General features: G+C 45.7%; 2 protein-coding genes across 2 annotated transcripts in view; one reads left to right on the plus strand and one right to left on the minus strand.

Annotated features, from left to right (window-relative positions):
- Positions 1–1012: 1012 nt before the first annotated feature.
- Positions 1013–10316, minus strand: LOC139048012 (uncharacterized). Its single transcript, XM_070522339.1, has 5 exons — positions 10183–10316; positions 7790–7922; positions 6767–6835; positions 5623–5703; positions 1013–3247 (listed from the first exon to the last, which is right to left on the minus strand). The coding sequence occupies exons 2-5, from the start codon at positions 7836–7838 to the stop codon at positions 2754–2756; spliced, it is 693 nt and encodes a 230-aa protein (XP_070378440.1). The 5' UTR covers positions 7839–7922; positions 10183–10316; the 3' UTR covers positions 1013–2753.
- A 6588-nt stretch (positions 10317–16904) lies between these two features.
- LOC139047842 (calpain small subunit 1-like) overlaps positions 16905–27713 on the plus strand; it is a 35761-nt gene continuing 24952 nt past the window's right edge. The window contains exon 1 of the mRNA XM_070521981.1: positions 16905–17063. Within this exon, the coding sequence (XP_070378082.1) occupies positions 17054–17063 (10 nt within the window). The 5' untranslated portion in view covers positions 16905–17053. The remainder of the gene's footprint in view (positions 17064–27713) is intronic.

Consider the following 27713-nt stretch of genomic DNA (forward strand, 5'->3'; position numbering starts at 1 on the left):
TGTACACTTGGCTAGACTTAGCAGACATTGCCAAGCGTTTCTTTTTCCCTTCTGTGACACTCTTCGCATGTCACAGAGAATTGTCTGTGGAGGTAATAGAAGGAAAGCGACATCCTTAAAGTTGAAATTACAAAGGAGCTGCAGATACCAGTTTTAGGCACACGGAACCGGCGACAAATGTACTTGGAGGAGCAGAAGCAGGAAGCTCAACGGTTGAGGCATTCAAAGAAAAGCCGTGATGAGTAAATCGAGAGCTACAGACACAATAAAAGGAAATTACAAATGACTTGCTTATTTGGTGGTGAAAAGCTGAGGCATCAGATGACATCACATACACTGTCAAACCAGACAGTATTCAAAAACTGCAAATGTTGCAGGTCCAAGTAGTTAATTGTGCTATTGCAGAAAAACTTTAGAGCGCTTTCTTGAAATGCTTCCTTGTGTGCGTTTAGTGATTGGCGGTGAAAGGCAAATTAGCAGTCGTTCAAATGTTTGAAATCAGTGAAATGCGATTTGTTTTGTTTTCTTTTGTTTGCATTAAAGTTAACAATGTTGTTGAACAAGTTATTGCCTGTCCAAACTACAAAACAAATCGCACGAGGTCCTTGAAGCTACTGTGTCGGGGCCTCGAAAGTTCTTGAAAACCATTGCATTTTTTTCTTCAATATTGCTACGAACCCAGTAGAACAACTGTCATGGAGTAAAAACCTTGGCTGAACAGGGGCTTATACGAAGAGCACAGGAAGACTAGAAATGCAGTAGTAGGCATGGAAGGCCCTGAAAAAAATGTGCCACATCTGCTCGTCTGCCTTATGTTTCTGCATTGACTGTCACATTTTTAATAGAAGTGCACTTACTGTTCTACTCCAATAAACGCAACATTACCAACTCCAGTGTGGGGCAGTCCTTCAGCCAGTGCAGAACTCTTTCTGTACATCCCTGTCAGTTCTGTCATTTTTCCAGCATTGTAGTACAAGATTTGTTAAACTGGTTTTGCAGAATATGAGCAGTATACTCTTAAATTAGCTGTTTATTTGTATACACAAGTTCAGGTCATCAGTTTGGTTGCATGACAAATTGCCATACCTCAATAGATACAAGAAAAAATGTTATTAAAGTTTAATAAAATCCAAACAGTAATAATCACAACAATATAATGACATACATTTCTTTTGGTACGTATACAGCCCATGTCTTGGCACTGTATAAATTCAACTATACATCGCAAGTACTGTGTCCTGACCACTATTATTCACATGTGTAAAACCATCACAGCAATTATTCAAAAAATATCACAGTAATTAGTGAAATACATTTTGTAACTGCTTTACATGAGCATAATGTATACAAATGGTCCCTGTGTACCTACACACGACTAGTGCCACCCGAGTACTATTACTCACAGGTGTAAAACCAACAAAGCAGTTCTTTAAAAATATCACAGCGCTTAGTGACGTACATGCTGTAACTCCCTTGTATGCTTAATACAAACAAGTGAGCACACAGAAAGATAGCAGTGCGCCTACATGGAAATACCACCGCCTCAATACTAATTCACAAGTGTACAACCAACCAAGCAGTTCTTTAAAGATTATCACAATGCTTAGTGACATACAATTTGTAACTAGCTTATATAAGATTTATACAAACATGAGAACATACCCAAAGCTATCGGTGCACCTACATGGAAGTGCGGCCATCTGAACACTATTATTTGCAAGTGTAAGCTCAACAGAACAGTTCGTTATAGTGACGCCCATTTTGTAACTGCCTTATACAAGCTTAGTGCAAGCACAAGAATGCGGAAAAAATAAATTAAAAACTTGCTCTATGAATACACAAACAGATCAACACAAATGGTAAACACCGCTTTGAAGACACGTGACCAAAGCGCAAGTGCTGTGCCGGTTGAAACTGCCATCCACAAAAGCATTGAGCAATGCTTCAACCACACGCAATAAAGTGCTGAAAGACTGCATCTGTAACGTACCTATTTTAATTCAAATTTCTTGAATATAGGGCTCTCTTGGAGATAAGGCATCTGATCCAACTGACCTGATTTTACACCTGCTAAATGCATACAATGCACTCAGATATAACTGGTAATAATAATTATAAGGCATTTAAAAACTTGATAGTATGATGAAGATGCATGACTAGAAAAGTTCTGTCGCCCTCGTACTTGTTAAAAAGGTGTAAGTACGACACATGTTCTTTTTTTCCGCAATTTTTGCATTAATGGACACCCGGGAACCTCGAACCCACAAAAAAAGAAAATACTGCTGTGTTAATAGTGTTGTGAATAATTTTTTGTGAAAGCTTTTTACAGACAAGTTGCAGTCTCGTTTCTGGAGGTTGAGCTGTATCATGCAAAATAACATGGAAAGTGGTCACATGGGAGCATGACACTATACCATAATGTACGTTTCAGTTGACTCTCTTGCCCTACAAGTCAGTGCTCACTGTGACCAGTGATGGAACAGCAGTGTCTGTGTGATTTTCATCACACTTCTGTCTCATGCCATCTTTACCAGAGTTGGCGGCACATAGATACCCAAATTTCGATAGTGTTGCTTTCTCAGGTGGTTGTTTTTGATTTGCTCAATATCAGTTGGCACTTCAGCTGCATCAAACTTCTTTTTTACCTCTTCAACAACAACGTAAACAACAATCTTATGACACCTGTGTTGTCCTTCTAGTTGCCTACAAAGACCAGTTAATCTAGCAACAACACTGACAGTCTCTACTATCTTCTAATGGGGAAGAGGTGTGTCCCACCATGTGTTCCACGTTGTTGTCGCTATGTGGGCTGGCTGGGGAGGCAACAACTTAAAGTGATGCAAAGTGATGCAAAGTGAGGCAACAATTTTAAAGTGATGCTTGTACTGTGTTATAACACCTAACTTAGTCTCGCACTTGCTGCACAAGAACACTGGCTCACAGTCATGGTGAAAAGCTTTTGTATGTTGAGCAAATGCACTACAAAAAAAGTCACAGTGATAGCACACATGTTGCTCTACCAGGCCTGGTGCGGTTCCTTCTGACACTGCTGCTGATGCTGACACACTGCTGCTTGCCTCGTACACTGTTGCAGCTGCAGTAGACATGGCCGTCTCTGTATCTATTGCTGCCGTGCCACCTGTCATGGTAACTTCAGGTGGTATCGGGCTCACTTCTGCAACAGAGATGTCGTTTGCCCCTTGAGAGCTCTCGTCATCAGGGCCAATAATTTCGTAGGCATTGTCTCCTGCATCGAAGAACCAATAAGAACAGCCTGAATTAATAAACATAGCTCTAAGAAGTACGGACATCAAAACTTAACCACAAGCTTTGCACACCAGTGACCAGGCTTAAGGAATAATACTTGCAGGAGGAGTTACACAATTGTGTGCGTACATTACAGTTAAGCCTCATTAGAAGAGATACTCAAGAGGCACGGGAAACATGTCTCTCGAAACCAAAAATTTTAAAACACTGAGGAGCCAGACTAGATCAGCTTATTATGCATCATCACTAAAGTATGTTCAGATATATCTGAAGGAATAATTGCTCAGGGTGGCTTGAAGGGCCCCTAAACCACTTGACATTTTTTGAACATTTCAAGTAAACATGCGCATCAAAATCACAATGGCGTCACAATTGACGACGCCAAACGCCACAGTGCGTAGCACTGTGGGAGCACCACAATATGACGAAAACGACCCCATGCGCCTGTCTGGACCTATCCTGCACCCCCCAGTTTGTCCTGACATCATCAGGCTGTCTCTAATGATGTCACCAGTTTCCAGTGCTGTCGATTGGTCGAACGAAAGTGTACGACTGCCGGCGAGGCCTGCAAGCAAATACACACTCCTTCCTCGTCGCGTTGCTCGCGATGCCATTGTGGGCAGCCAATGGGGGCAAAGAACAGAAATGCCAACGGAAGGGTCTCCCTATGAGGCTCTTCAACTAGAGTCACCATACAGTTCCATTGTATTGGCAAGATCATTAGCGCCACCCCTCGCAGGATGACGGGCCTGCGCGGCAGCAACAGAGCTCGTTGGTGATGGCCTGTCCCGTAACATTTGGAGGTGTACTAGGCGAGGAAAAGACGATACTGTCCAGATGGCGTGTACCACATGAAAGAGTAAAATGAGCGGGGACTACTTTTCGATAATCAAACACGTAGCTCCACTATTACTGCACCGTTTTGAAAAATTCTCGTGGCTACGTGTTCGTTGCCTTAACATGTACAACTGCAACACCGCAACTGAATTTCAACCTCGGTGGTTTAGGGGCCCTTTAAAGAAGACATTCACAGCTTTTTAGTGACTGTAGATTGCGTTAGCTTCCTCCCTAACTTCTGGAAGTTAAACACTTCACTTTGCAAGCCTTGTTGCTCGCAGTGCCTTTGAGGTGCTCTTAGACGCTCGTCAGCTTCAACTGTCAACACTTTCTGCCCTGCACTGTCCTCGTTGCCCTCCTTTTCTAGTTCATGCTAAAGAGACATGCACACTTGACCTGTGTGAGGATTGCGTGATCTTTACGCCCTTCGGAGCACACAAGGTGCATGAAGTGAATGTGTCTGGGTTGTGTCCCTTCGAAGTAGTGAATACTTAAAAAGTCGTTAGTAACAAAGGTGACTCTTGCGTACAGTGTTGTTAATGTGGCAAACCAACCAAACCTTTTTCTGATGTCTCTTACAACCAAGTGTATCTTGTAATGAGATTCTACTGTACTGAATATTTTTCATCTATGGATCATCTGCATGTACATATAGTCACAAAGACATGCTGTGTGGAATGGCGAATTAGGAAAAAGCTCGTACTCTTACTTTTTGTCCCTAACATAAGCAGCTGATAATATGATAAAAAGCAGGTAATGAGGCAAGCATGGAACATAATCCTTCAGCTCTAAACAGTTTTTTGGGCCCGCATCATTCCCTCATGACATAAGGAAACAACTTGATTACAGTAATGGCTGCATGTGATCTGAGTTTATTGAAACAAACAATACGTAAGGTTGCCCTGTATGTAATTTTATCAGTGCTTTTTAGATGTCCTGCTGGCAATCCTGGCTGCACAATGTTTCTCATGCTTTTTGGCACGATTCCTTTATTTTCCACTCCACTCTTTTTTCTGGTTTTATCCCCTTTCCCTTCCCCCTTGCATAAAATAGCACACCTGAAGTATCAAACCTGTTGAATTATTGTGTGTATCATACCTGTTAACATGCGGGCTTCTCTGTGGTCTGTGTTGTATTTTTGCGCTGTACAAGTCAATTCGAAATGAAAGATAGAATGTCCCTGATTTTAGTTTAATTGTATGTGTGTGTATATATATATATATGTATATATATATATATATATATATATATATATATATATATATATATATATATATATATATATATATATATATGTCTCTCTCATGTTTTGAAATATATGTACATTCAGGAGTGCCTGCATGCTCTTCTCCCCTGCTCCAGTGACGAAAAGGAGAGCCTTTTTATGTAGCATAGTAAAACATTCACATGTTTTCGCTGTGCCCATTACATCACTTATCATATGGATCTGTCACAATACAGAGTAGCAGTGGTCTATAATACTAACTCATCCCAACAAAACTATAGATTAGCACATACCGACATGCTGTGAAACAGCTGTTGCAAAGCCGCTGGTGCTGGCAATTCCCGCAGCACTGCAGTGGTACAGCCAAGTGCCACCTGTATAGTGACAAATGCACATGCATGTTAGCAACTCACAAGTTGCTGATGGTTTCATAAGCTTTACACTACACAATAAAGTAATCTAGACAACTTTGTTGGAACAAATACACATAATTAGGACACCACTTAAAGACTAACACGATTAATTGCCCCCAATCTCTCTCACTAAGGGATGATACTACTGAAACATCGGTGGAGAGCTCAGATTAACACAGTCCATAAAGGACAAGCTTTCTTTGAGGAAAACAGTTATAACAGCGGTTAGTTTTCTTGATCATCTTATGTGCTAGCTTTGATTTAAATGTCATGCAGTACTATAAAATATGAAGTGCCGCATTTCTAGCAGCAGAAGGCGTCATCAGCCTCATGGTACAACTGATTTTTGCACTGTTTGTGTCAGTGAGCCGACACATACAAAGAAAACCGAATTCACACATACATATACAGTGCCAAGTGCACTCCTCCTTCTGAAAACGCAGCCGCCAGTTACAATGCTGCTGAAAGGAAAGGTTATATAGAGTGCGAGACTGCATGGAACTACCACTTATGACTGTAAGTGTATGATCTGCTGATTGGAGAGGTAGTCACATGCTATTTCTAGTCTCTTTTGGAAGCATTACTAAAGGATGAAATAAAATCTATTTATAAGTCATGAATTTCACGCATCCACGGTTTGGTTAAATAACTTGTGAGAAAAAGACATGTTTACCTGGAAGAGCAACCTTTTTTTCCTGCTGCAAAATTTTCCTTCGAATTAAGGAAATAACTTTACAGCGTCATAATATATTGTGTTTCTCGCAACTACTTCCCAGCAGTGGCGAGTTACAGTGTTTATATCTGACTCACTGGGCGACAATACTGCCAAACACAACTGCTTCACGAACACGAGAACACGTCCCTTGCAGAGAATAGCAACCACATATGACTCTGTGAGACATGATCGCACCTTTGTGGTCAAAATGTACATTAGAACGACACCACCATCTGATTAAAAAAAAAAGCCTCAGTACAAGGCAGCAGCCAACTGCATAATGTGAAATTCCAACTGATGTCCACTTACTGGTGGCCTGTGTTCGAGTCACTTCTGGCAGTTGACTGGGTGCTGAGAAATGCACGTCCTGGGTTGTCCCTACAAAACATACAGGGTTATGTCAAATGTTGAAAATATATATACACCGGCATTTCATAAGTTGCAAAACAAATGAGTAAACTAATAAACAACTGTAATGTAAACAGAGTACACATAAGATAGGCTGTCAACTGGTAATGCATTACGTGAAAAACCTAATGCATAGGAAAGACTATATCTATACACACGAAGCTGATGCACAATTTAATTCTCTAGGTTTTTCCGTGCAGTATATTCAAATTATTATGTCTAGTGGTTAGAGCAAAATTAGTGTAAATTACGCACTAAATTATGTACCCTGGAAAACTTTTCTTCAGTATGCACCTGTATGCACTTCAAATGAGTAGCATTGTAAAATTTACGTACATAGCATTTAACATGGTTGCTGAAAACGGATTTCCTTTGCCCTGTGTCGTGTACAGTGAGCTACATATATCTGCCCCCCCCCCCCCTTTGTACTAGCCATACTGCGTGCCATTGCACTTATACGCACGTCAATAAACCTTACGACACAGAAATAAAAAAAAAGCGCCAATCACCCATGCTTGCATGTTGTAGTGGGCCTAACCTAACCAAGCATGGGCTGTTGCTTTTTATAGTAAACACAGGCACCGTGCTCATTGCAAGTATGTATCATGTCACTAAGCAAATACGCAATTTCATTGTACCACTATTTTTTTATCACATGGATGTATCTGTTGAGAGGCAAGACAAAAAGCAGTCACTTCTCAGAACTAATCAGCTTTTTTTAAAACACATTTCTAACTTTTCAATGACACTTGCTGCTATGTGTTTGTCTCCAGAGAACATACTTGATTTGACTTTCCAATCGGAGACATTAGAGACTGCCTGGAGACTGCCTGGAGCACGTGAGAATTTTCATCTTGGTGTAACATACTGTATCTTGATTTTGGTTACATTTGGTCAAATGGTACACCCAATATACCCACATACTAGTTTTCTTGTCCAAATTGCATGGCAATGTATTTTGATTTTTCGGCATTGGCTCCTCTGCACTACGCTCCAATGGCTCTTTCACATCCTCGTGTCCTTGCAGCTGCCTTCTTGAGTTATATAAAGCGGGTGCCTGAAAAATATCATATGCAAAAGTCAACACAAGGGCATGGTGCAAAACAACATCAAGATAGTCAAGGCCATGGCAATAAAAGAAAGTCTTAGCTCTTAGTCTTCTTAGTGAAATGCATGCAAAACATCCAAATGACTGCAACAGTCAACTGCTAAATTAACTTCAATTTTAGATTTACACAAAAAAGAAATAACGGACAGTTCATCCTCGTTCGGCACGAATGTTAAAATACTCCTGCTAATGAATAGAATATTGGTCATTTTCAGACATCATAGGTCTGCCATGAGCCTGGTGTATCGCAAACACCATTTGTGACACATCCTAAGCACGTGCCCAGTGTGCCCCCCGCACCATCCCTGGTTGTGCCACTGCTGAAGCCATAATTTGAGGATTATAGCTGCAAACATGATGCTCAGTAGGGATGAAAATATTGTCCTTCAGTTCAATGGATATATGGATGTTCCTCTAAAAAAGGGCAACGAGGCTTGTTATGGCAAGCTTACCCACATTTCAATACTAACAAGAAAGTTCACTGCGGCCTGCATCTAAGCTTACTAATAAGCATGAACTTATTTTCATGTATGAGGTGCACAATGGAGTTCATTTTTGACAGACCCGACTACTGCTGCAGTTTGAAATCTAGCATTTTAGATTCTTGAAGGCATGTAAAAGTTGCAGTTAAACCGCAGTTATTGGTTTATTACACCAACCTATTGTTCTGTGTACGACAGACTGGTTACACGGAATTAAAGCAACATTTTATTTTCATATTTTATTTCTCTACAAAAAATATTAAAGCGATAAACACATTTTGATCTGCCATGCAATAGCAAAATGCACACATTACGCTTGTAACCCCCAAAGGAAGGCTGATTTAGCTATTCATATGACATAACTCTGACACGCCAACTCATATTAGCAAATGCACAGGCATGTCCAAAACAATAAGCGTATGCAAAGCGCCCTTGCAATTGTAATTCCACACAGCAGCCGTTATATTCGATGCCGATGCATAACTAGCTGCTCGACAATTCGCCGAGTTCGTAGACATAAGCATCCTTTCAGTTTCGCACCATGCACGAAAACCGCAACAGGAGACAAAACCAGACCTACCTATAACCACACCATTTTAATACATGAGCAAAAACAGTTCAGTCTTAGGGATAAACACTGTGAGAGCGATTTAGTGCGCGACGGCGATGCGCGACAAAACGGGCCGTCGCTTGAACAGATGGCTTGGTTCTGGAAATCTAGAAATCATCGCTCGTTGCCCGAAAGTGCTATGAGCGACTAGCCAATAGCACGAAGCCGGAACTAGATGTACTACATACATCGCTCAAATACTACCGATTGTAGCGCGGAACGAGCAAATGATTCAATTTTTATACGTGCAAGGATAAGAACCTACGGCAAGACCTCCGGAAATATTTTATGCTACTTTTTTAGTAAAATACATCAATGTAAATTACTAAAGCACGCGTCACGCGTGATTGCAGCCCTCATGCCGGCAACACCGGGGAGGCGTCGCTCAATATCGTCGCTCGCACGGAGTGCGACTTGTAGGCGACGAGCGAACGCGACAGCCATCTCCATCGCGTCGCTTGTAGCTGCCGCGCGCAAGATCGCTTATATGGGGTTTATACTTTTTTCAGCATAAAACATGGATTCCTCATGCGTTTTCAGTAAGTTCAAGATAACGCGCCCAACTGACCTCTTGCAGCATGCAGCTGAATGCCTGCGGCAAAGTTTCTAACTAGCACTGGTGCTGCACGTAACTTCAGTGGTCGCAGTTTCCCCCTGCGCGAGACACCGTCAAGCGCGCGGTTTATTTATAAAAAAAGCATGCTGCCAGCAAAATGACGCCTTCTGTTATGTGATTCCTTAGTTCAACAGCGTTCCGTACACAGTAGACTGCTAAACTGAATAAATTCAAACAAACAAAACGCACGCTAATCACGCTCCGCATAGGCTCGGAATCACGGGCTGGTGAACGAACCATTTTAAGCGTCCTCTCGCCTGGCGTCTTATTGAACATACCATAGTTCTGGCAGCGTTTGCGATCTTTAAAACTCTTACGGACAACGGCAACGTGATAAAATCACATGCAGTTATCGCGACGACTGGCTTTTTCGATTGACATGGAGAGACACAGCGCGTATGCCTAGTCCTTTGTCAATCGCGTCGGCTAAGCGCAGCGACGACTTCCTGGCGATAGCATGACATATACGTAGAATGTGCACCTAAGTTAGAATTCACTTACCGTGGAGGATTTGCTGTTATATTCAAGGCATGACGAACGACTGTCGTGTTTTCGTAGCGACGCGAGATGGCTGACATACGATCTCCTTTGGCTGGCCTTCGCGGCGGCGGTGCAGCTCGCTGTAGGGATCACCTTTCTCCGGCGTTGTGTTGTTCCGCGATCTTGAGCGCGCGCGCGCGGTGGAGCAAATCCGAGTGAAAAAGTAGAGCGCTCGCTACGCGTTTCTTTGAACTGCGGCGGTCTCTTCTCTTAGAAGCAACTGCATGTAATAAAGCCACAATTAGGTTTCTGGCCTCCTGTAACGAAATCCCGCCGGACAGATGTCCTATTCTGCCGTCTAAGAATAGGACACACTTTTGGCACACATAACTTCTTACACACGGGAAACGAGCCTCCAACCTGTGGTAGATGCGGGGAGAGGCTGACCGTCCTCCACGTCCTACTGGAGTGTCGGGAAGCCGAATCCGAAAGAAAAAAAAACATTTTCTCTTAGCATACGGGCACCACATCCCCCTTCATCCTGTTATGTTACTTGGCCCAGAACCACTCTTTGACATCAACGCCGTCCTAGGTTTTTTGAAAGATGTTGTGTTGCATGTTATTAGCCCCACACGTTCGTAGCGCTTCCTCTCTTCAGAGGATGCCGCTGCGATAATTATTTTGAATAGCACATGCCTCTGAGCCCTTGTGGTTCAAGGGCTCTGGCGAGGCAGTAGTGCTGTAAGCAATTTAACATCTCGCATATTTTAAACAATGCATCATTCCTTTACGATGGATTTTAATGTTCATAGTATTCGTCATTAGTCATCACCGTAATTTTATAGCACGTAGATTTTACGCACTTTACAGCGACTATTTTTAGGCCGCTTTACGGCGAAGTCACATCTTCCATAATACATCGTTAACATTACCACTTGTCATGGCGCTCTTTGGCCCCACCTGGCCCTTGCGCCACAAAACACCACACAGCATCATCATCTTAGAAGCAAAACGATGTGTTCTTTGCTCAGCGTGCATGAATGATACATTGCCATGTTCGGGGCCAGCCACCTATACAGTTGAAGCAGAAGATTACGCTACGTTTTGTTCTCTTTTGCCGCAAGAGTAGTTCTACTCTCTCTCTCTGAAGGGGAGAGTGAAAAGCACATTTCACTCTCTCCTTGGTGACAGAGTGAACAATGCATTTCACTCTCCTCGACATTTTGTGAGAGTAAAACGACGCTTTGAAGAGTGAACAGGCCGCTTCACTCCTGCGATACCCTTCCTAGTTTTTAGAGTGTATATATATATATATATATATATATATATATATATATATATATATATATATATATATATATATATATATTAGACGACGCCCATTTCAGGTTTAATGTTGAACGCGTACTCGTGTGTACTAACTGGGCCGACAAGAACTGCCTTGCCAAACTTTATTCTGACAACTGATGACCGAATGTGCACGCACGTGAATGAATGAACAGAGCACTTGCTTGTTCCTAATGCACCACTTGTGCGTCTGTAAAAGCATAATTTGCACAGTAATGACATAAAATAACAGACATCATATTATATGAATGGTCAAAACAGCCTGTTCATTGGTTGAAAATTATTTGGAAAGTATTGAACATCACATTCGCTTCGGTTACACCTCTGGCACTTTATTCAATTCCTATTTTATTGGGTCTGAAAAATTAGTATTTGCACACCCCTGCTGAACGATGTACTTTTCTATAGAACGATCGTACTCATGAATCACACTAATTTCCATTTGGCGCTTGCGTGACATTTTCGATAATAACCGCAGCCTCTTTTCGAGCAGCAGTTCACAGCCCCTTTCCAGTCTCCGCGTAGGCTTTTGTATATTCGAGTAACCGTGCAAGGTATCGAATGTCGCGAGTCGGCATTTGCGAACTTAGAGTCGCTGGGGGAAAAAAAATGCAGTTACTCTGGCGAATGTTAGCGTCACTAGAAAACCAAGCTTGCTTTTCTAGTGACTTTAGCGAGTGTGGGTGTGGAGCGGTCCCTTTTTGTGGCGCCACCTCCTCTATGCCCCTCTTGGCTTTTTGACAAGAGGATGTATACATACATACCGGTGGTGCTATACATTCGACTTCTTGAGCCGTGTTGATATCGGCAAGCGGCGACGTTCTGAACACGGCGACGGTAATCCTTCTGCACCGGCCGGCAGGTTCTGCGAAGTGACTGTTCTCAGTGGCGACAAGCGTCGGTAATTGCGCAAGCGCCGCCAACGGGTGATACCGCGTCAGTGGCACGCCGTCGCAGTTTTTTTTTTTTTGAAGTAACGAACGGGATGCTAATGCATCTCACTAAGTGAGAACTAAACTGAACCGGTGTTGCAGGGTGTAATAACCGGAAAAACGTAACAAACGGGAACGTATTAACGAGGGCCCATTGTATTTTATGTATGCGAGTTATCACCGAGTGCTCTGTTCGCTCCCGTTAGGGTTAGAGAAGCGAATCTACCCAACGTTACTAGACTAGTCTAGTAACGTTGAATCTAGTAACGCTAGTAAGCTAGTCTAGTAAGTAGTCCAGTAATCTAGTAAGCTAGTCTAGTAACGTTGAATCTACCTGCCACAGCAACCTAACGACTAGGGCGTTGCGCTGATGAGCTCGAGGTCGTGGCTTCGATCCTAGCTGCATTCTGATGGGGGTGGAATGCAAACACGCTCATGTGCCGTGCATTGGATGCACATTATTGAAACCCAGGTGCTCAATATTTATCGGGAGCCCCCCGCTACGTCATGCCTCATAATTAGATCGTGGTTTAAGCAAGTGAAACCCCACAACTTAGTTTTAATGAAGGAAATATATCTCGCCCTAGTGCCCCCTCTCCCCTCCGCTTCCCCAGTCATACCTATGTTATTTTTTATTAGTCTGTGACAACACAACGCGAACTTACGTTCACTATTCAGAAGTACATGTTGCTGGACTAGGCGGTTCATATCGCTGAGTAAACCATAAATATATCACTATGGCACAACCAAGGAAGGATGGAAGGGAACAAGCGGGGTGCTCCCCTTGTTCCCTTCCGTCATTCCTTGTTTGTGCCACAGCGATCATATTTATGGTCTACTCAGGAATAAGTTCACTAGGTTTCCCGCTAAATGTCATCCAAGCGCCATTCAAGTTAATTCAACTGTCAGTAATATTAATTCAAGCGCCAAGCAATTTATTCTAAAAACCACTTTACTTAACCCAAACGCCAGATAATTTAATCCAAGCACACAGAGTCTTTCAAGAACATTCGAATTTCACGGCAACCGAAAATTTTCTAAAATATTAGGGGTTGATATTTTTGTTCAGAATGAAAGGGCACGGTGGCGGAGTGATGACGTTCCTCCCACCACGTGACTGACGACAACCTTTAAACGCTTTTCTTCTTTGTGTTTTGAAAACGACTCGGAAGACAAATTCTCGCAGACAAATCCGAGGAAATGTCAGCATTGGATCGTTAAGAGAGTTAGTGACGCAGGTGGGATATCGTCGTGAGTATCAACTGAAACACAAAATAATGACTCAATGATAATCACTAGGTACTGGTAGGCATTGAATACGAATCACCTATTCATAGTGAATAAGAATAATAGTGAATACGAATAATAGTGAATACGAATAACCTATTCTGCTGCCGCTATCGGTATAGCCTTCAATCGAATACGTCATCGTCACCTTTCAAATGCTCATGAAATTAGCTGCATGATACACCTAACTGACAGGCTGAAGTCACTAGTGATAACAAATTACTAATTCTACTCAATTCTGTGTTATCGCTGTTTTCAACACCATAACGACCTGGATATGAAACGAAATGTATAGAACAAGTGATTCAACCATGCCTATTAGGAACTGGTGTGCTTAAACCATGATTATGAATCACTCCTTTTCTCAGAGAGTGGCAGCTTTCATTCGCGGATTTCGTCAATAGGTATCAATCAAACTGTCACAAAATGAGCATTTTTTGGGATCATTGCCAAATGATAGCTCCGAGTAATTAGTGATCACTAGTGATCATCATGGATATAAAGGGAAAAGTTATTTAAACGACGATTCAATTACGTTGTCTTCGACCATGCTTGCAGTGATCATCGGAAAACGATGATTTCGGGTACATATAATCTACGATGAAAATGTACGATTTTTCTGCGATGAACACACACACACACACACACACACACACACACACACACACACACACACACACACACACACACACACACACGCACGCACACGCACACACACATGCACACGCACACGCACACACACATGCACACGCACACACACACGCACACGCACACACACACACACACACAATGTGCGCGGTTCACGCCTTATGGTATCATAAGTTCGTAACGCGAACTATATCCCCAGTAGCTGCTATGCTCACAGGCAACATTTTTCTCTTCGCTTGAGTGGCTAACATATGTGCCCAGTGTACACGCTTACACAAACGACACATTTCACGCATCTCCAATCTCATCTGTAGTATCATGCCAGGCGTTCGGCCAGGCCGACACGCCCAGCACCATCACTCGTTAAAGGATGTCGCCCTAGCTCTTTCTCTCGAAGACGCTAATTCACTGAAAAAAAATTTGGTTCATCGATGATGATGATGATGATGAAATAAACTTTGTTAAAACAATGGTCTCCAACACATGATGTGAAGGAGGGTGGACAGCGAAGCTGCAAACGACGCCTGGAACGTTTACCCGTTGCAAAGTAAAATGATTCACATGGCGACATTAGCATGCACTTTGCCTAATTATTAACCAAAGACGTTTCAACGGCCTGCGTGCTTTGTGCGCTACAAAGAGCGGGCCAGAGACCAGAGAAACGCACTTAACCACACGTTCGCCGCGCCTCGTATGCACTCTGTTGTTCAGAAGTCCGCGGCGATCCCCTGAGCCATAGTGAACTTGAATACTTTCGAATACACTGTACCTGAGCGCTGCCATGTTTGATCACGTGGTGACGCCCCCATTGCTTGCCTCAACTGCCTCCGTTGCCTCCGCGTTTACAGTGGGTGTGTATGACGCCGGTGCGGCTTAGCAAACCCCTATTTTGGGAGATATCGTAGACGGTGACTGGGTGGGTGACACGAAGCTTTGGCCATAGCTTCAGAGAACGTGTAAAAGCTCTTTCGGAGCTGCTTAACCTATAGTCCAAACGTATTGTTCTAAAAGCGGTGTTGAATGTGCCATTCCAAGCTATCCAAACTTTTCGCTCATGAATTGAATCAAGGTTAGTGTGTTTTGCTCTCCGTACTTTATTTGGCAAATATTTTGAAGCAGTGGCTTGTCACATTCCTGACTCAGTAAAGGTCATCGGTGCGGTCACTATCTGATTATTTTCTGCTTAATCGCTCGCGGGTGTGCTCAGTTCCGATATATTTGTTCTTGCTGCGCACAAGGTTTGAAACATAGCTAGTTTGCACATTTTAACATCTTGTAGCAAAGATGTATTATCGCTAGTAACTCGCTTACTCTTGTGGACCGTCGTAAAATATTCAGCTTCGACCACCCGTGCGCTATCAGTGTGTTCCGTGACTTATTGTGCGTATATAGTGCGCATATATTCAAGTGTGCTCCCATTCCCTTGTCACGTTGGCGATAGAGTGGGCGTAAGTATCCGTGTCAGTTGGGGTAGATGTGTGTAGATACTGTGCGAGAAACTTGCTATGACATTCTTGCCGAAGTTCCGGGGCATGTTTTTTAAGGTTAGCGATACAAGGCTGGCGGATGAGCAAATTTTTGTATCCTCGAGGACAAAGCCGTACATCTCAAAGTGCCGGTAATAGGTTCGGACACGGTGACACGGTCCGCTAACTTGACCACACAGATTCATTCCATTCCTTAATATGCCGGTCAATATTTTTGCAGCCAACTACTGCACACGTCTTCAATCCACGATTCATTCCAGGATGATTCAAGCAGAGTGCGTTAGCGAAAACCCAGTTGCATTTCCGACAGCTGGTCGCACAGAAGCAAGGTAGAAGCGGTAACGGTTTCGTATTCGTGCGCTGTCGCTGAGGCGACGTGCGGCGCGCCGCCGAAAGCGCCATCTCGTTTCTCGAGAACAAACTGTTCCGCGAAAAGGGTCAAAACGTGGCCTCCCCATAGCCCCGTCACAACACAAATCAGTTGCTACTAGGCGGGCTCTTCTTTTACATACGAAAGTGTAGTTACGTCACTCCTTGCTTTGTGTGCTAGAGTTACCATTTCCCAGCAGCTGAAGCTTGTGCAACCTTAATCATTACTGGGAAACGCCTGCGGCGAACGCTATGCGCTAAGGCGAGCTTTCTGGTTCTTTTTTCTCCCCCCTCCCCCCACGGCCGCCGCGGATGCGTACGGGTGCACGGAGGTGAGCACCATCTGGTGTTGCCGCAAGGAACCCAGCGGCACGCGCTCCTTCCAGTGTGATTGGTTTCTTTTTTGTCCACGGACACGACAAATGCAACGGGGGGAGTGGGGGGGGGGGGTGCGTAGGGGTATACAGCTTAGTTGTAAAATATAGAGCCGGCGATCTTGTCTGCGTAGACCTCAGGCGGGTGGCTTCCTTAGTCCGGTATGTCTTCGGGTAAAGGCAGAAATTTACATTCCGAGAGAATAAATAGGAGGTGTGGATACTCGAACGAATTTTCTTTTCTCCCAAGCGCAAAATGGGGGGGCGGGGCAAGCCGCATCGCCCTTCCTTGCCGCAGCTCGCGGCGAGGAAGAGAAAGGTGACGAGTCACCCGGCGCGAGTCCCGTGCAGGAGATCCGCACCCGCTCCCGTGCCCGACAGCCGCGCGGTCTCGCCAGCCAGCCCCGCAGCCTCGAACCTGCCGAGCTCCTCCTGACCGGCCGCAACCATGGGAGACAGTGAGCCAGCCTTCCTTTCCTTCTCGTTGCCTGCGTCCCCGCGCGCCTCGGACGCCGAGCGGCGGCGGGAACGCAGGAGTCCGGGGCTCGGACGGCGCGTTCGGGCCCGGGGCTCTTCTGCCCGTAGGCGGAAAAGCGGCAGGCCTCGCGGCGCCCGGTGACGCTGCGTTCGCCCCCAGTGCGCGGTGCAATGCGGGGCAGTCAGCCCCGCATTGCAGCGGTGGCCTGGCAGGCGAAAACGGTCGTTTAGCCGAGTGTTGCGATAGGTTGAATTTTTCTTCTTTTTTTTTCGTGGCACCTTCGGGCATCGCGCGCTTGGCTTCATCGGCCGTCGGGCGGAGTGCGCGCGTTCTCGTTAAATCGCCTATGCCAAGTGCGCTTTTGTGAGTTTCGGTTTGGAAAGCATGTCAAAGTCTCACGTTCTCTGACGTAGATCTGGGCCGCAATTTTGTAGCGATGCCTTATGCCTTATTCTATGCTCTTCTTATCATCTACCACACACGGCCGCCTGATCCCGTTGATAATATGGGCAGACCGTCGCTCTGACCATTGGCCAAGCGCGAAAGGCCTGAAAAAGCATAGAATCGGCAAAGGCATCGCTACAAAATACCGGCCCTGCACATTGCCTTCTGCCTTCATGGCGGCCGCGCCGGTATAACACTAAGCACTGTTGCTCTTCGTTAGCCCTTCTTTCTCAGGAAAAGCACCTTAGGACACTGAACGCCTATGGATGCCGCGTTGCCGCGGAGGAAATTGGGCGTTTAACGAAACATTTGCAGTGCACGTGACCGGTGTCGTTGTAACCTAAAACGATCGCTATAACTCGCATATCTTTCGGATTTGGCAGATTAGGAATTCTGAGGTTTGGACCTCGGGCCCCTACTGTGACTATGTGAACATTATGGTATAAACTTTTTTAAAACAGGGTTGAAGTGCCTCAGACAGGCTGGCCAACGTTTCGATAGGTGGACCTATCTTCGTCAAAGGCGGCCTCGTCATCCTCGGCGTGTTAGTTTTAAAGGGTTAGTGCAGTGACGTCACGTGCGGGTGTTGTTGCTGGCGGCTGGTTTTAAAGAGAGAGATTACAAGAGGGAACAGGCGCTGTCGTCCGACGTCTGTGAGCCTCATTCTCAAGACGAAGGGACAAGAGCGTGAGAGTGGGCACGCGGGGAGGAAAGAAAAGAAATAGAAGCAGAAAAAAGGGGGAAAAAAAAAACAGGGGGGTGCCAGGGCCGTACCAAGACACAACAAAGGGGGGGGGGGAGTGAAAGAAAAAGAAAGAGAAAAATGAAATCTTTAAGAAGTATGGGGGCTTGGGAGCGTGTTGGGGATGCGAACGGTTGGGAGGTAATCCGAGGGAGTCGTTGGCGGCATGTTTTTGAGGCATTAGAACGGCCGGTCAAGCAATAGGTCGAGTAATTTTGAAATAGTTAAGGTGGCGACGGGGAGTCTGCGGTGCAATGTGTGGGGTGAATGAAAGGCAGCGGCATGGTCTTTCAAGGGGCACTGCCCCACGCGCTTAACGTAGGTGTCGTTACGGCGGCATCCAGAAGGCGATGGTTGAGGCGCCGAAAAAGGCATATTGACTTCGGAATGTGTTGTCGAGGGGGTTTCAAAAAAAAAAAGACTAAAAAAGGGGTAAGGGGGAAGGGGGGGGGGGGCGAAATCGGTATAGCAAACAGGAGGGCGACGCGTGCAGAAGCGGGCGCGGGCAAGTGTACATGGAAGAAGGGGATCGTACACTTGGTATAGACGTAAAATCCTGAAAGAGTACATTAAATTGAGTAGTAAGCAGGAATTTTTTTCCCCTCTCTTCTTCCTCTCTCCCCCTCTCCCCCCCCTCTTTTCCTCCGAAATGAAAGAGTAGGTGAGGTTAAGAATTAAAGTTGGCTGGTGGCCTAATGTGTTTTGTGTATTGGTTGATGATATGAGAGTTTCAGATTTAAGTTAATCTGAAACTCTCATATCATCAACCAATACACAAAACACATTAGGCCACCAGCCAACTTTAATTCTTAACCTCACCTACTCTTTCATTTCGGAGGAAAAGAGGGGGGGGGAGAGGGGGAGAGAGGAAGAAGAGAGGGGAAAAAAAATTCCTGCTTACTACTCAATTTAATGTACTCTTTCAGGATTTTACGTCTATACCAAGTGTACGATCCCCTTCTTCCATGTACACTTGCCCGCGCCCGCTTCTGCACGCGTCGCCCTCCTGTTTGCTATACCGATTTCGCCCCCCCCCCCTTCCCCCTTACCCCTTTTTTAGTCTTTTTTTTTTTGAAACCCCCTCGACAACACATTCCGAAGTCAATATGCCTTTTTCGGCGCCTCAACCATCGCCTTCTGGATGCCGCCGTAACGACACCTACGTTAAGCGCGTGGGGCAGTGCCCCTTGAAAGACCATGCCGCTGCCTTTCATTCACCCCACACATTGCACCGCAGACTCCCCGTCGCCACCTTAACTATTTCAAAATTACTCGACCTATTGCTTGACCGGCCGTTCTAATGCCTCAAAAACATGCCGCCAACGACTCCCTCGGATTACCTCCCAACCGTTCGCATCCCCAACACGCTCCCAAGCCCCTATACTTCTTAAAGATTTCATTTTTCTCTTTCTTTTTCTTTCACTCCCCTCCCCCCCCCCTTTGTTGTGTCTTGGTACGGCCCTGGCACCCCCCTGTTTTTTTTTCCCCTTTTTTCTGCTTCTATTTCTTTTCTTTCCTCCCCGCGTGCCCACTCTCACGCTCTTGTCCCTTCGTCTTGAGAATGAGGCTCACAGACGTCGGACGACAGCGCCTGTTCCCTCTTGTAATCTCTCTTTAAAACCAGCCGCCAGCAACAACACCCGCACGTGACGTCACTGCACTAACCCTTTAAAACTAACACGCCGAGGATGACGAGGCCGCCTTTGACGAAGATAGGTCCACCTATCGAAACGTTGGCCAGCCTGTCTGAGGCACTTCAACCCTGTTTTAAAAAAGTTTATACCACAGTGTGCCATTCCATCTGCCAGCCCCTTTCTTGTATGTGAACATTAGTAATTCTGAGGCTTGGACCTCGGGCCCCTACTGCGCCTATGTGAACACCTCGCCCGTGAGCAGTGGGCCACTAAAGTCGCCACTACAACGCCGACCACGTTCGTCAACCACTAAAGCTACAGGCACAAGCGCAAATGGCTCCGAAATACCGCGATGGGCAACGTCAAATTCCGCCATATGAATGCGCCATCACTTCGGCACTGACCTGTCACGAGGCGTCCACCTTCTCCGATTAGTTAAAAAAAAGGCGAATATGGCGTAATATTTTACGACATGGTTAAACTGGCAGTGTCAGGACTGCGCCGGCTGATCCCGTAGCCATTTTTAGTACCATCATGTTCTTGGAACCCCAATTATCTGTCCTGACACTGCGTAGTTCGTATGCACCCTCAGTTACATGACACGTAAAACGGTGCAGAATAATGCTTGTGCCTGTCTCGAAAACACGTGTCGTTTAGTATAATACCGGCCGTGACTTTAAAACGTCCGCTCCAGGAATCCGCAGGGCCTTGTTAGCTACCCTTTACAGCTTTACGGAGACGATGCGTGGTCCCGACCGCTTGCTGGCGCCCTGTAACGTGTTGTGCTCGTCCTATATTGATTCTACATTGGCTATACATTTTGCGCGCAGCGACGCACTTACGCGTAGTGTCCCTATACCCTCATTGCACTGCCAGCATAATGGCGCTTCGAGGCCGCCCCCCTGGGTCATTCGTTGACGTCACACGAGAGCCAATACTGGCTTGCGTAGTGCCGCGTTTAGTTTTGGTTTCGGCAGTCCAGCTTCGCTGGCGCGTAGCTTTCAGCTTAAGTAACAGGGTAAGGAAAAAAAATGGAAAAGGTTTGCAGCGTCAGAGGAGGTCGGCAAGCCAACCTCCCCTGACGCTGCACCTTGTTTCACTATTAGCCCCGAGAACGAACACGAGCGGCGCTGCGAGCGCCGCTCGCGTGACGTCAGGGCACGGACTCGCGCCTGTCGTCTGCTACAGTTCGTGCGTTGTACGGGCGCTTTCTGCGGTGTTTTCGTTTGTTCGCCCTCGTTCTCTCTGCTTGTATACTTATAGTGGTCGTCTCAAATATATTTTTATGACGTCTTCCTTTGCGAACATTTATTCAAAGAGCTAATTTCTTAGACAATAATGCAGCTCTCGAAGGCAACGCTACAGTGCCAGCCGAAGCGACGCAGACCAGCCCATTACGGGTTTTTCATACGCGGATAGACAATCGCAAAAGCATAGCCTATAGGAACCCAGTTATGATACCATACCTGCCGCGGTGCAACAAGTATGTCACAAAGCTGGCTATATATGACTTCTACAGCAGTTACGTTGATTTTATTCCGCTAAAACAGGTTTGCTCACGACGAGTAGTCCATGGTATAATATCGAATTTTTGCATTTCCTCACAGAAACGCTCGGCAGTAGCACGGTGACTTAACTAATACTGGAGCTTAGATTCTACACGCCTCACTTGCTTCTTTAACTGCTTGTCAACATTAGGCGGTTCTTCACGTGTTTATTTTTTTTAAGCGGCGGAAATTTGAAGTAAAGTTAATGAAGGCTTACAGCTATTTACAGAGTACAAATAGGAATGTACCAATATATATTCCCTTTCCCGTGCTACACGTTCAACTCGCCTCTTTAGAGCGCGTTTGTTAATGATTAATAATGCATGTTATGTTCCTCTTTTTTTGTCTATGTTACCAAGTGTATATCATTTATTTATTTCAATGCCGCAGTGTGTTTTGCATTGTTATCGTGGAAATATTTCACTGTGCTTTCATATATTGTATAACTGCAATGTTTTATGGCCACTATATAAATGTAATTTATATGGCGCTTGATGTGTTACCCCATGCAGCCATATTGTACCTAAGAGGGTGAGATTACCTCAAGCCGCGTCTGTGCGGCTTTTTTCCCTCATCCACCTCCATTTGCAACTCCTCTGTACATGTGTGTGTGTAAATGAAAATTAATAAATCAAATCAAATCAAACTCACTTGAGAAATTTACTGGTGCTTGTTGCTTGAGGAATATACATGACGAATCTGTTTGGCAAACTGACACAGGCTGCTCGGCCCAATTTTTTTAGTGAAGTATGCCTGCTGGACTGCATAGCTGCAGCCAGAAAGCAGTCGAAGCGTCAATGACTAGTAGTATGGGACATGTTGAAGATATCGAAATTCCCCCTGTGGAGGGTCAGAAATCAAGTGAAAGTATATGCAAGGCTTGTGGTGCTTTCTTTATGAATGTTTGCGATTGGATTGGAGCAAACTTAAATTAGCCTGCAAGGTTCTCTTTTAAGTACCGACGAAGCGAATAGTTATCCGTTTGTATAATTAAATAACGCTGGATCGAGACATGGTGAGACAAAAGGTGCTTGAATTTTCCTTTTGTAGGCAATCTAAGCTGCGTAGTAATAGTTCGAGAATACTTTAGCCATTCCAGTTGGCGCTGTAAAAAAATGCTTTATGGTTTTAATTCGAAGTTGAAGTGAACTGATGGGTTTCGCGAACCTAGCGTGCCTCGCCATACGGACAGTCGATTGCTACCGTTACGTGATCAGGGGTGTGCCATAATGTCGATAAAGGCTACTGAGGGCCACTATGATACATTTCATCACTTTCAATTGAGTGGCTGTTGATCTAAACAACGAAACTTTTCTCTCAGGTGATTGCTACTATGGTGTTTGTGAATTAACTATGTAAATACTCTACATGACACGCCGTCGTGTTAGCAGCCATGAGCAATTCGTTTTTTGGAGGCCTGTTTCAGAGGGGGATGAAAGTAGCAGCAAACATTTTCATAAGAAATGCGCGCCTAACTATTTTTTTACGCATTAATGAATGGCCATATTTGAATGGAACAACACACCAGAGTAATAGGAATCATGATGACAGCTTCGCTGGGCAGTGTCTTTCTAACATCGGATAACATGTTGACGCCAAATACCAAATTATTCTTCCACGTAAAATGCAATACCTCTCATAGCTAAATACTAAAGGAATGTTAAGTGTTTAGCGAAGCATCATACACAACTTCGCGCGTTGAATTTGCAGATATTCTTTTTTTAGTCAAAATTTACCGATAGACACGGCGCATATATGCATTGCAAAAACTAGTAGACCCCTTTAACGCTACTTAGCTTGCGATATCCAAACCGCAAAGTTTCTCGACTCACACGCTTTTGAAGAAGAAACTGTGGTTAAGGTATGGCAGCTGAAAGAAGCCGACTTATTCTTCAATACGTACGGCTCGAGCCGCCTATACCCCAAGCATACACGAAGGGAACGAGCGTGCGCGGCAGCCGAGCGAGCCGGAGCGAGCGGCGTCCTGGCCGTGACGTCACTCGCGAGAGGGCGCCATTCCTCTTTCTCGGGGCTAATAGGAGCTAGCTAATCTTCGCGTTGACTCTAGAGGTCCTATATATAGTGTCAGGACCTTTCGATGCATTGTTTGGTTAGTGGTAATTTTGGTGACGCCCTCCTCGCAATGTGTTCTCACTACCGGTTCTCCGCTCTATATACTATCCCTATACGGACTCCCTCCGTGGCGACAGCCTTCCTTTATATTTTTATATAGCTATAGACTTAATATTGTCACGTGACTCTTCCTCCTAGTTTCATTCCTTCCTCCACGGTTTAACTCATCGCCCTGGAGGCCACGAACGTGGGCATGCTGGGATGGATACTCCTCCAGCTGCCCGGTTAGGTTGCTGCAGTCGTAGCGGTACCGTGCGGTCGCCTCTCGTAATGCAATCTATAAAAAAAAATTGCATGAAAGTTCGCTCTGAATCACTGAAGCAGGTATCCTGCTTGCAGCGAAAAGGGACTGCGGCGATTTACCCTGCGCCTATTGTTTGGGCCTACGGCTTCTACCAATCGCTGCAGCCCGTATATACTGCACCGCAGACCGCGTTACCAGGCCCCTTGAAATTAGAGAATTTTAGTGCGCCCGGTATTCCGGCAAGCGCGGGCGGTTTACCGGTTTAGCGGGGACGTAAAGGTGAGTGGCCAGATTGGTGGCGCCAGCTGGTGGCGCAAAGCTCAACCACACTAACACAAAGCTAATTACTATATTCTGCTTAGCTGCTGGTGTAAATTTCGGCAGTGGCGTAATCGTGTTCACTATTACGCTGCTGCCAAAAATTTGCACCAGCAGCGAAGCAGGATATAGTGGGTTACTGCAGTTTTAGCTTTGTGTTTGCCTGGTTGAACTCTACGCCACCAGGCGGCTGCACCACTCTGGCTGCTTACGTTTACGCCCCCGCAAAACCGGCAATCCGCCCGAACCGCCCCCGTTTGCCGGAATAGCGGACAGGCTAAAAGTCTCTACTGATTCACGTCATTCACGCGCATACGGACAATACGCGGTGCCGGCGCTCTCACGTTGGTCAACCTCTGTAGCATCTGCTGCACTGGCGTATTCGTAAACAGAACCGGTATTCACGAAAAAGTTCTTACGCTTAAGCTGTTCGTAAGAACAGATTTGAGCCAGTCGCGATGGCGAATTTAATAGGAGCCAATGCGGTTGGTCAACAGCAAACAGCACTTACGAAAGAAATTCTTTCTGAATTCGTCCCCGCTTCTTCTGTGCGTAAGGTTGCGCGAACTTTTGGCGAAAGTTCTGAAATTTTTTTCTTTGATAACAACTCGTAGTGACAGGCCAGCCGTCTTTGCTTGTTACATCGTGAAGATTGGCCGACGCCTACTCCTAAGAGCCATTTCAGACGTTATATAGGCCAGGTTGCCAACCCTACAACTGCAATGCGTAGCAGTTTTCCCCCCATATTGACACACAAAATAGAAAAGAAATACTTCTTGCCTCATAACTGGTCACAAGATCAGGAACGTGTTCTTGTATGTCCGCCTCATGGACAGTCCATTTCGGCCGCCACTGATTTGCTGAAGCTGTGCGGTCGAGGAGGGCACCACAAGTGCACCAGCCTGTCTCCTTCTCGCTCGTACAGCTCCAGCCAATCAACGGCGACGAAATGGACAGTCGGACAGGACTCTTGCAGAATAACCCCCACCCCACCCTCTGGTGTCAGCCAATCACGACGTTCGACATATTGTTAGCGATAAGCTGCTGGCCAATGGCAAACCTCACTTACGAACGAAAAATTTTGCTCTTCGTATGTGCTGTCTGCGATTGTTCATGGTATAGGCGGGCAGTTTCGCTATCACGGCCGTAGCTACGATGAGTGACGTGAACCGAAAAGCACGCCTGTATAAAGGGCCAGTTCTTTGCGCACTCTCGCCTGAACGTACTGCTCGCTTGCTGTTTCTTTGACGGTCATTGAACAGACATAAGGGCGCTATAACGTAAAACTATTCCAAACTTTTCTATTCCAATTCTGTAATCAGTCCTCCGCGATTGGCCAAAAACTTTTTTGGACCAGCCCCACTTCACCTGTCCGTCACGCGACGTCATGAAAACCGCGATACTCCCCATCTGATATGACGTGTACACACAAAAATAGTTATTTCTGATTCGACGCCTTTTCGCCATTAGCCCCCGGCTATTGGTCAAAAATTTTCGGGCTGCACCCACTTCACCTACCTGTCACGCGACGTCACAAAACGGTAAAAGCTCACCGCGTCAAAGTGACGTGTACATACGCGTTAAAGATGCATTAATATGCCGAACAAAACTGAATTTTCTTCTGAATAGCCGTAGGCGGCCCGGTTCCGAAAGGAATAAAAGATGACTGCCGCCGATCACTCGGGCGCGGGCTACTCGCATCTGCCGGAGAGCACGGATCTATTTGCGTATAATAAAACTTCTTGCGTGGCCGTGTAATGTTTTCGAGCTCTTTCGGCGCGTTTACGACCTCGTTCTGCCAACTGTTCTTTGCCGAGGATCCGTTTTAGCGTCATTCTTAAGCTTCCGTTGCATACCGCCGTGATTTTCGACCAGCCACCGGAAGCTAAGTAAGGGAAAGCGGACCAACCGCAGACGCCGGCACCATCTTCTTCATCCGGTTATCGATTTTCAGTGCAGTGGCTCGGCCCTATTGAATCCCTCTCCACTTGAGCGTGCTCCTCGCCCCTTTTCAGCTAATTAGATAAGCCGGTCAGTATAGGCAATGTTATTCGTTCTTCAAGCAAACAGAAGTGGCCTCCTATGAACGGGGAGAGCGTTTGATCGGTCTGTTCAGACAAACCTGACGGTGACCGCCCGAAGCTTGCGTCGTCGGTTACGCAAATTTGACGTCAGGAGATTGGAATAAAAGCATATTGGAATAGTTTGGCGTTGTAGGGCCCAAGGACTCGCAACCGAATCGCTGGCGCCATCTAGTGATGGATACTGCGCCGCGCGTTTCATCCAAGTGCGAAGATAAATCTAAAATCGAAATGGTCAGTAGATAAAAAAAAGGTCATTTTTTTTTCTGCGACGCGGCGGGCGTACGGAGGTTCACAATAATCGCTCATTAACAGCAATTCACTAATGAACCTTTAGATGGAATTACGTTGCGAAAGACGCTAGAAATAGAAATGCAGATCCTTTTCACCGAGCAGTTCGCCTTAGAGAATCGAGATGGCGCTTTCGGCGGCGCAGGTTGCAGGAAGAAGCATGTGCTTGCTGGGGTAAAGCTAGGGAAACTACGGAGCATGTTTTATTAGAATGTGAAGACGTCTACCCAGCGGTCTATTTAGGCACCACTGGCCTCCTTGAAGTCCTTGGGTTCAGTGGTAAAGCAAACATGTCCGCAGTAGACATTAGTAAGAGGCGACTGGAGGATTGATGGAAGTAGGGAAACGACAAAAGACGGAGACGTACAAAAGCACAATTCGCAATAGGGGATCAGAAAATTTGGGCGTGGTAGTTCAGTTTTTTTTTTCATTTTTTCATTGTTTAACCTAGGTAGGATATTAGGCAGTATGATAGCAGGAGCTTGGTGGCGCAACCCACCGCCCCGTTCCAAAGGGGACGCTCATAATATCCGTCCATCCATCCGTTGCCTCTGCGAAAGTGCACGACTACGATACCATTACCCCCTCCGCCCTGATATACTGTGCGATCAGCTGCCGGGAATGCAACTGGGTGTTCGCTAACGCACTGTGCTCCGTTCATGCTGCAAACTGTGGAGTGGTAGAGGGAAGACGCACGTGGGCAGCGGTTGGCATGCAAAAAACGGCGACTGGAGTGATGAATCTGTGTGACCAAATCGACAGACTGCCTGCCAAATAAGGGCTGTCTGCGTTGCCGGCTCTTGGTAATACACGGCTTCCCTCGGGGATGAAAAAGTTTACTCGCCCGCCAGCGTTGTATCGCTAACATTCAAAGAAAGTACTTCAGCATCGAAACGTCAGCGAAAGTGCGTATACCTGCTCGCTACACAGTGACAAAGGAAGTAGCGGAGCCGCTTTTAGCTGACATAGTAATTATAGTCGGATACAACTTTAGAAAAAAGGGGAGGCCCCGCCCAGATGACCGAAGCGGCGAAGTCACCGGCCGTCCGGCGCATGACGTCGGTCCAGAGTGCGCGCCCATTGGTGGATGCTCGTGTGCATTTGCCTCGGAGGAGTAAACGCCCCCTTTTTTCTAAAGTTGTATCCGACTATAGATGCGGCAAACGTGGCTGTTTATATCGACTGAGATTTTAGTT

The sequence above is a fragment of the Dermacentor albipictus genome, chromosome 7 (genome assembly GCF_038994185.2).
Source record: "Dermacentor albipictus isolate Rhodes 1998 colony chromosome 7, USDA_Dalb.pri_finalv2, whole genome shotgun sequence".
Classification (NCBI taxonomy): Eukaryota; Metazoa; Arthropoda; class Arachnida; order Ixodida; family Ixodidae; genus Dermacentor; species Dermacentor albipictus.

Bases quoted from the DNA above. Each gene is read 5' to 3' on its own strand.
- LOC139048012 (XM_070522339.1), bottom strand. From the start codon at position 7,838: ATGCCGAAAAATCAAAATACATTGCCATGCAATTTGGACAAGAAAACT. The intron at 6,836-7,789 runs GTATGTGGGTAT...TATGTTTTGTAG, and splicing joins CAATTTGGACAAGAAAACTA to GGACAACCCAGGACGTGCAT. The intron at 5,704-6,766 runs GTAAGTGGACAT...GTCACTATACAG, and splicing joins GACTCGAACACAGGCCACCA to GTGGCACTTGGCTGTACCAC.